This window comes from Pieris brassicae, chromosome 1, assembly GCF_905147105.1.
Source record: "Pieris brassicae chromosome 1, ilPieBrab1.1, whole genome shotgun sequence".
NCBI classification, from domain to species: domain Eukaryota; kingdom Metazoa; phylum Arthropoda; class Insecta; order Lepidoptera; family Pieridae; genus Pieris; species Pieris brassicae.
In genome coordinates this window covers 5,199,986-5,209,970 of record NC_059665.1, presented here as the reverse complement: position 1 = coordinate 5,209,970, position 9,985 = coordinate 5,199,986, and the positions used below count along the sequence as shown (strand labels likewise).

General features: G+C 31.9%; 2 protein-coding genes across 2 annotated transcripts; one reads left to right on the top strand and one right to left on the bottom strand.

Annotated features, from left to right (window-relative positions):
• The first annotated feature begins 850 nt into the window (after positions 1-850).
• Positions 851-4,438, top strand: LOC123714310. The gene is made up of 5 exons (XM_045668534.1): positions 851-1,487; positions 1,689-1,749; positions 1,929-2,137; positions 3,464-3,623; positions 3,877-4,438. Exons 1-5 carry the CDS (start codon positions 1,325-1,327, stop codon positions 3,959-3,961), a joined length of 678 nt encoding a protein of 225 aa, XP_045524490.1. The 5' UTR covers positions 851-1,324; the 3' UTR covers positions 3,962-4,438.
• Positions 4,394-9,264, bottom strand: LOC123714301 (odorant receptor 2a-like). Its single transcript, XM_045668522.1, has 5 exons — positions 8,417-9,264; positions 6,600-6,696; positions 6,050-6,163; positions 4,803-4,958; positions 4,394-4,536 (listed from the first exon to the last, which is right to left on the bottom strand). Exons 1-5 carry the CDS (start codon positions 9,262-9,264, stop codon positions 4,486-4,488), a joined length of 1,266 nt encoding a protein of 421 aa, XP_045524478.1. The 3' UTR covers positions 4,394-4,485.
• Positions 9,265-9,985: the final 721 nt, after the last annotated feature.

Below are 9,985 nucleotides of genomic sequence, written 5' to 3'. Positions count from 1 at the left end.
ACCACAGTCTATCATAGATATGACCAACATAGGTATTAATTTAATTTTTACTATAGATATACGTTATTAGAAGAAGTATTATTTGTTTTATTTTTGTTTATAACGGATAAACACTAATTAAATTTTTAAAATTACTTAATATCTTAAAGGCTTAACAATCAGCAATTCATTTTAATAAGTTTAATAAAGATCTCTACGAAAATTACTGCTTTTCAGAACACTTTGATATCCATATAGAAAATTGTTATTTTTCATTAAATACATTTTTATTAAAGAGGTCAATGGTTAATGTGATTTTAGTCTGGATTTAGGTGGAATCAGTTGTTTTTTTAGGGTCTTAGTGAGAAAAAATTGTAAAAAGGAAAAAAATGTATATTTATATACAATTTATATAAATCATAACGTAATGAAATTAATAATCACTGAATGAAAAAAATAGACTATTAATTAATAATCAGTGTAGAATTTCATAGCAGTGACATTTACCGCTATTACACTATATTTTGTATATAGTATGTGAATAGTAGTCTAAATATAATAAATCAGGATGCTTTCCCTCTTTTAACAAGGTCCATCTCTGTCTGTTAAACTTTCTTTACACGGTGATAAAAAGAGACAGATAAGTAGATGCTTTAGCTAATGCACTGTGCATTAGACTAATTTATTTTTTATGAATAAACGGTAAATCTAAGCAATCAATTAAAGTTCGTAAAATGACATTGAATTGTATTTGCCTAGCCCAGATTTCATGTATAACATAAGAATTCTCATATATCATAATTAAACATATTTTGACGTTATCGTAAATATGTTTGTTTATTCAGAACTAGGAGTTGCTGTGAGTTATCGCTTTTACGCACTTTACTACACAGCGAGACCATATCAAGACTATAAAATTTCTTATTCACAAGTCAGAAACTCGACGTGACAGCGCGTTTGCACATTTCACGTCTCTTGTGAAAAACGCGGGAAAAATATTCGACATCTACAGATTACAGACGTATTTGCAAATTTTATAGTGTTTTTTATATATTTCTCTACTGTGTGGAGGTCAAGGTGCAGTTTAATATTAGATGTTGGGCATAGTGCCAGTATGTTAGTAAACAGTGTGTTATAAAAATAATTACATTCGTATACCAGTGATATTAAATTGTAATAAATAAAAAAAACTAGGTCAAAGTCAATATTATTTACGTTTTTGTGAGGGTTTATGACTGTACAATTTAAAGTGAACTATAGTAAGAAAAACAAAGAAGTGAAATCGTACCTCTGTGTTTCTTATCTTTTGGGTAAATTTATTTAGAATAGTCATGAAGTTAGTAGAATGAGTGTCGATATGAAATCATCGGCACAAGAAGGATCAAGTCAAATTCAGGACGTCCCTGACAGGAATGAAAGATCAAGGGCCCCAAAACAAACCCTAGAGTCAAGACTATGGGATTTATTGCAGCCCCTGGCTAGGCTATGGGGCATCATTACAGCCGTAGGTAAGACTTTCGTTTAACTAAAAAAAGTAAAATTAGTATATTCAATAATACAATTGATTATAAAAGCTAGAATTGTTTTATTATTAGAAAAATACATACAATTCAATGCTATGTTAAAAAAACAACAATTTTTTTTCTTAAAGACGTGTATATAATTCTCGAAGAACATTATGGTGTGCATTAAACTTTTTATGTCAACAGTGATGAGCGGTGCTGGGGCAGAGCTTACGGTACTGGAGTATGATGTAGCACCGGCTTTGATGTAAGTTCTTGTATTTAATTTAGGTTTTCTTGTATTTAGTTGGTCGATTTACAGACTAAACAGTCGATTCCAATTTCGACCCTTTATCTAATTTAAGGATCATCAATTACGGCTTCGATAAATAAAGTTGTTTAATCTATAATTTGTTTTGGGTTTTTAATTTTTTATTTATTTATCAGAGGCGGGGCGGCGTTAGTATTAATTATGGAGACTATGTGGGTGATTGCTCTCTTTGTGGACCTGCTGGCTCGTCGTGGGGAGTACACACTTGGTTTGAGGTGCTGGGACTTCTTCAGATGGTGCTGTGGTAGGGCGCGAGCGCCATTCTATGCTTGCGTTGCTACTGCTCTGCTCTTTGCCAATCTCACACTACTTGCTACAGTATCGGGTAATATATTAGGAATTAAACACATTTCGGGGCATTTCTATGGCATTGTACCTCATGCAAAAGGCATATCGTATCAAATAAAAGTTATATATGTAAGTTTCATGGGCGTAGAGTCCAAGAGTCAAGAAGTATTTTCGAAAGGAAAAATGCAGGTTTTTAAGCCTGAATCAAAGAATTTTAGACTTATAACAATTTAAATAAAGAAATATAACACAAAAGAAATTCTAACGAGTGAGCAAAGGCGTGTGGTTGATATGTGAATAAATGTTGTTAAAGATACCAAACTGTGTCATTTCTCTCAGTTTTCCATTCGCACATATAGTCGTCAACGACCTAGCTCACAGCGAGATTTCCCGATATTTTCTTTTCTAAGAAATTGTGCGAAAACATGGTTAAAGTATTATTGTTGCGATAAAAGTTAAAGCGATAAATATATCGAGTGATAAGTGCGTTTGTATTAATTATATCTAGTTCAGTTTGTAGTTGATACGTTTAATAAATTTGTATTCTTCCGGAATAAATCTCTCCCCACACCTCAATATTTTCTTTATTCTATTTAGATACATACAGCAAAACCTAAGCATTTTTTTTATTTATTATTATTAAAATATAATATAACATAATGCACCACCGCTACGGCTACAATGACATGAATATAATTCAATTTGTCAAATTTCATAAAGAAAAATATGGAGTTTGACTGCTCTTGTCACTAGATAGTTAAATTTGCGCTTAACTTTAACTAACGTACTGGTCTACTACGTTGTAAGGTAGTTTTTAAATATAATAATAAGTTTTCTACAAAAATAATTCATATATGTTCTAACATTTCTAAAAAAAAAACTAAGTCAAAATTTCGTGTGCGATAAATAGTCATAGCACGTACCGGTGTAATGTGATGAGTTCAGAGGAGATTCGTCATATTTTACACACAAAAATCTTTTCACGATTCCCGTGCATGAATTTTACCGTCTTGCGGAAAGTACGGCGTTACTTAATTCTATTAACCATCGCATATATTTTAATTGCCTTATTATAAACGTTATTATAACAAAATATCATGCTACTACCGTAAATCAGTTTTACTTAGTTTTCAATACGACTAGTAAAACGATTTGTCTGTAAGCTGTCGTTTAAATGTAGTTTCCACTCAAATTTTATTGGAATAAAGTGTTTATAAATCATTAAGCACTTTATTAATTTGTTTTAACTTTATTAAGTTATACCGAACTAACTTGAGTTTTTGACTTTAAAAAAGTGTAGCCAGTTCTAAAATCTTAAAACTTGTTTTGTATATTAATGCTAAAATTGTTAAATAATTATCAGGTGGAATGTTATTAGTACTAGCCGCCCTACGAGCGGCAGTACCCTTCTCGCCTTACGCTCGACAAGGGCCCCATTCACCAAGGGCGGGCAGTTCCTTGCTGAGCCAACATGAGAATCTACCAGACGTCTACTATAACGCAGCTAATAGTAATGGTGAAAGGTCTGTGAAGTTTTTGTACGAGGCGTGCTTGAAATAATTATAATATTCTCCGTCTTTCCGTGTGGTACCTTAATTATTTTACAATTTATATTTAACTTTCTCGAATTAAAATACAGAATTTTGATATTCAAAAGATTCTCGTAACGATATTATTCGACTTTAGGAAAATACAATAAAAAATAAAATAATTACATGTTGTATCCTATTACGTTGGTCTTCATATGTTTCATAATCTTTTTAAATCTCTTTTCAGATGCGAAGAAATGACAGTTTTAAATGTACAATCTCCGAAGAAATCACGTTCTGTTTCACCGAAACCGAAGCTTTTGGAAATATAAAACATATTTTAAATTGTCTCTTGAATGTATTACTATTATCAAAAAGATTTACTATGTTTAAATATGTTTGGTTATATCAAAGAAGTACTGGTTACATGTTAACAAAATGGTAACCATGGTAACCGAAATCGTACTCTTTTTATAAGGTTATCATTCATTTTTAATATTGTTGTACGACTAAAAATAGGTAGTCTTTGTACAGTGTATTGTGCGTTTGATTTATTGATCCAGCCCCAGATATGAGGAATTTGACCAGTTCAATGCAAACACTATATAAATATAATAATAGGTAGCTTAGACCGACCTCAATTACAATTAAAGTTATACATATTCAGAACTTTACCGCAAGATCTAGAACTACTTCGTGTACTTATTTAATTAACCAGATACTTAAAAATACTTATTAATTAAATATCGAATAAGAAACTGTGATAGTTTGTGTAAGTGTTCGTGTGATTTGTTAATAAATAGTAATTGTAGTACAAATAAATAGTTTTATTTTACGACTTCGCAAATGAAGTTGTTCATTGTTTTTGACTTAATACGGCGTAATATGAATAGGCAGCTTTCATTATCTGAAAAATATATTTTATCAATTAAATACGATAAGTGGAAGATTTTCTTTATTAATTAATTCAATCGTTTGCGCGGATAAATAGGTCACCTTATATTAAACATTTTTCAAATAGTTCAATGCAATTACTGTATTTTCCATTTAATAAGTTTAATTAACATGTATACACATATTTTTTGGATAAAAACAGACCCGATTTAAGCACCTACAGAGAGTTCAGGGTTTGAAATGACACATTCCTTATTGTATATTCAGTTCAATACTTACTGCTAGAAAGCAATTATTGTCCATATTAGCAAATCCAGCTGCAGTCAAACGAAGAGGTCTCTGTGTTCTCATCATAATCATGATTAATAGGGGGCGAAGGCGCGGCGGCATTTGCTCCCATTTGCATTGCATTACAGACTCTGATACTAGACTGGCCTGCAACATGCCTTTAAAAACTTATCTGTAATAGCGAAAGTATTTAGAGATGCTTGAATAGCCTTATTAGGCTTTGTAAGTGAAACTACCGCGTATGTCTGTATTCTCATCTTTTAAATACTTGTTTTATGTCTGTATTCTCATCTTTTAAATACTTACTTATCTTGCATACAATATGAAAACCCCTGAACCATCTCGTTTATGAATTAGAAACGTCGGTGTGTATCATTTCTAATTTTGTGGGAGTAATAGGTCGTTTTAATAAAATAATAATATCTGTACACAAACATAACCATAGACAACATATGCATATACGAGTATAACGCACATCTCGTCTGGTCTCGTTTGGCACAGATAAAATATCCTACTTGCCTATCCTTATAACTTCATACCCCAACGGATGTTCCGCAATCTTCACATGATATTCTAGTAGGTATGCCTACATACTTTTTTTTTATAAATGTTGACATTTTAAATTCTGGCGTTCATATCCGATTCATAATTTTGTAAAAGATTGTGAGTTTATAAAAATAGTTTATTCGAAGAAGTTATTAAAACGATTCCCTTCGAGGAATGTCGATTTTTTAGTTTTATTTTGCAGTTAACAAATAATTTAACTGAACACAATTCTCAGAACGAGCTCGCTGGACTCTAACAAGTTTTATTAATTTATTTTTTGATACTCCATACAAACGGGCAAATAAATGCATATTCTAAACTACAAATTAAATAATAGAATATTAAAGTTTTTGTTATATTACGAACGTAATTTTGGAAAGTATACATTTATTGTAATTAATTTAAATTCAAGCTGTTTAACGTAACCTAATTGCCACCTAATTTATTGAATAAAATTCCTTCAGAATATAGCAAAAGTTAGCAGGTATGGTACTAGAACTTCAACTTATAGCGGTGTAAAAGTACCTACGAATATAACGTTTGTATGTAATAGTATTATGAAACCTAAAGTACCGTGATTTTATTAGACACGAAGTGGCACAAGAAAATTGGACAATCATACAATGTAGAAACTATACGTTTAATTACATGATAAACATTACTTGGTTGGAAAAAGTATGCCACGAACTTACTTGATATGTCAGTTCATTCGCTGTGAAGCACTGAATAGCCAACTGTATAATCATTGCCGCAAAGAAAGCTAACGATGTAACCAGTCGTATGGATTTAAAACTAGATGCATCTTGCTATAAAATGTATGTAAAATTAATGAAATGTTAGTTAGTTAGTATATCTATATATATAATAAAGATCTTACTTTTCGCTCTAATCTAACACAGACTTTGGGATATTTTAGGTCCTTCTAATCTCCATAAATAAATAAATTTTCTGTTAAAATTATTTACCGAGATATTCGACGTCTTATATTAAATCTTATATTTTCAAATAAACATAATTTTACTTTTAAAAATCGCTTCACCGAAAGAATCGAAATAAACGCGCTTTTTATCCCAGATCGCATTTACGCATTTTCTAATTACAATAGAAGAGAATTATTAGGTACTATTATATTTATAATACCATAGTGATTTATAAGATTAACAACGAGCTAATTACAGTTATTAATTAGAGACCGTTCCGCATGAAAAATATTGTGCTAGATATTTTTTCATACAACCTTACCGAAACTTGAACCATTACAACGCAAATCGCCGCCATACTGGATAGAAGCTGCGTCATAAAGCCATAGGAATACGTATTCGCAAATTTCTCTACACATCTGTAAGGAAAATCACGCAGAACAATTAATTAGTAGGGTATCTCATAAGGGACATAATATGCTATTTTCTCGGGTGCCTCATAACCACGCCATATAGGGTATAGATTTTAAGTGAAAGACGTTGACAAAAGGTATACATATTTCTGTGTTATAAAAGTTATATTATATTATTATATCTAAAAGGAAGAATATCTTGGAAAAGCACTAATTCTCCTAATCACGCAGTGTAAGTATCACCAGTAGATATTATTATGGATGAACATTAGAAGTGAAACATAGTTCAGCAATAAGCAAAATTGTAATTAAATTTCTGAGCAAATAATTAAATAAACAATTTGTTTAAACAATAAAAATATATATATACGATAGATGAAGTTGGTTATTATAGATACTAATAAATAATTTCTTCAATTAAGTAACTTGTAATATAGATGATTAAGTCTAGATTACCAAAGTAGATTGCGATTTACCTAATACATAACGTATGGAAACCCTATGTCTTTTTCAAAGTATTGATAATCCCTTTGCTAGTAATATAAAGTAAAATCATCATCAAATAAAAGTAATACGCAATAGTGGATAGTAGTGTTGATTGCTACGCCTTCTACGGTGCGACTTAGTACCTAAGCGTCAAAGTATTTGAAGATTTATCACAAACTATGCACCCCTTCATATCGCACTAGAGGTGAATATGAAATGCCGATTATGTTGATTCAGGCGTGAGAAAAAAGCATTTTATATTACAATATTTGGGCGGTAATCCGAGAATATTGCGTCGTATCTTTATAGAAACCGGCATTTATTACTTGCAGGAGTTTTGAATGATCTCGCGTTGGGTGAAGATATATTTGTAATTTCAAATTCTACTACACAAGAAATAATTTATAGATTACTGGCCTTTTTATGCGCGTAATTCAAATTCGGCTGGTTCACCGAGACTGCTTGATGCGACTTTTCTTTCCCTATGCAATAAACCATGATTGTGTCAGCTCTTCTTGACATAGGGAACATGAAATAACTAATTATCATATTATATAGCCGTTTAGTTCGGAGATAGAAGTCAGTAGACAACATTATTATAGGTGACGTGCCAAACTTGTCTAGACTTCTGATAATGTACATGTTTTCAACGAAATATACGATTAAATAACATTCAATTATATTTTTACGAGTATAATTTGAAAGGAAACTAAGGCGGTGAAAACAATTGATTAAGGTTAAAAATGATAACGCTTTAAATAATTTAAATGATAATCATTTGCAATTTAAAACATGGCACTTAAAAAAAATAGGTCGGAATTCGTTTTTTAAAGTCTAGTGCCGGTTTTTGATCATATGTCATTTGTATCTGTCAAGATAGTGTTCTGTTTGTAATTGGACATCGGTAAGTCATATTTTGAATATAGAGTGTTTGTAATACGAGTTATCGGACCTCCGTCCGATGTTACGATAAATTACAAAGGCGAAAATTGTATGTGAACCAATCCATAAAATACCTAACAATACTATACATGAATCACAGAACAAAATTAAATAGATACTGCAGTAGTAACAATAAACATTTGTACAAAAACATAGTGCAGTATTTGGAACAAAACGGAAGCAAATACATACATCGTTCGAATACTAACCGCATACTTTGGTACTGTTAGAAATTGACAGTTCCGTTGTGATGCAATATACTTGACTTATATAGTAAACTATGTATAAGTGAACTTACGAAATCAACAGCTGATGCTGCTTTATGCAATCCATTAGAGCTATATTTAATGCCTTTTCAAAATCTTCTTCTTTATTCATTCTTAAGTCCAAATCTGCAGCCGTATTACTTGCATCTTTAGCTAATTTCATTCTAGTGCGGTCATAAACTGTTATCAGTGCCTCTTGCAATATCGTGAACTGATTACTCATGTGCAGTATAACTGATCCTATGAATGTGTCTATAGTCATTACGATATGTCCCGTCCATAACAGACCTATGGTTTCTAATAAAAATGTAGAAATGTAAGCTTTATCCGTCTGATAAGTCCATGGTATGTAAATTGGTTGAGGTAAAGTCCTCGGTGGTCTTCCAGTGTCATTATACAGTGTGAAATCGTCTTTCCATCTTATATCCTGTATGATGCCGTAAACATTACTATTTCCAATTGTTATCCATCCAAAGAACAAAAATGCACCAGTCAATATTCGCGTTACCTTAACTGTTCGTCTATTTCGTTCGTTGTTCTGATAGAACATTTGCAAGTCGATTTCCAAAATGTGCACGATTTCCTGTATATCCTTGTTCTTAAAGAAAAATATATAGAGCTTTATGAGTGTTAAATTATGAGTTATGACAAATGAAAGGCTGAACATGAAGCGGTCGAGATCTTTCTCTCCAACGAAAGGGTCAACCGTCTCCAGACCGACGAAACCAGCGACCCAAACCAGTTCTGTGAGTATGGCATAATAAAGGTATACTCCAGGAAAATTCCTGGTATCCCCCTCGTCAGGATGGTGCCAGTAACCTAATCCTAGGAAACGCAGTAAAAGGAAATGAATTGCAAAGTAACGGCGAGGTCCGTCCATTCCTTTTGGTTACATCAGAATTACTCTAAAGCACAATTCAATATACCTACTCTTCCAACCAAAATTCAGTCAATAACGTAATAATTATTATATTTCCGTACAATTTAGTAGCGAAGGCGATTTTGTTCTATTAAATAAAAGAATTATAAACACATCGATTAAAATGCAACCCTAAGTGTTTTGTGTCCATTGTTGGACAAAGGAAATTGAAAACTCGCACTCGGACCTCGAACGACAAGATCGATTAAAAAAACAAAAGGCAAGGGTAATTGTGTGGTTTTGTTTATATTTGTCTCACTTATCGGTCGGTTTCACAAAATTTTGACACAAAAATGTTGACGAAAAAAATCTTGTTTTCTTATAATTGGGAAATCTGTAACGACTATCTTCTTTACATATATAATTCTACCGTACGTGCGTATGTAACTGCATTTCTCTTAAACGGCTGAACCGATTTCAATCAATTTTGGGAAACGTTTGGGTGGCGCCCTGGATGGTTTAGATTCACAAATCAGCCCGGCAGATGGCGATGCAATTGCAAACTAAGTTATGTACCTATACAGCAAATATACAGCTGGTATATATATAAATCTTTTGAGCATGTGCTCGTATTTAAACTCCTAAACGGCTGGACAGATTTTGATGAATTTTTTGTTAGTTCAAGTGGAGTTGAGAATGATTTACATCAGATATTTTTAGGATAAAAGACATGTCATACAGG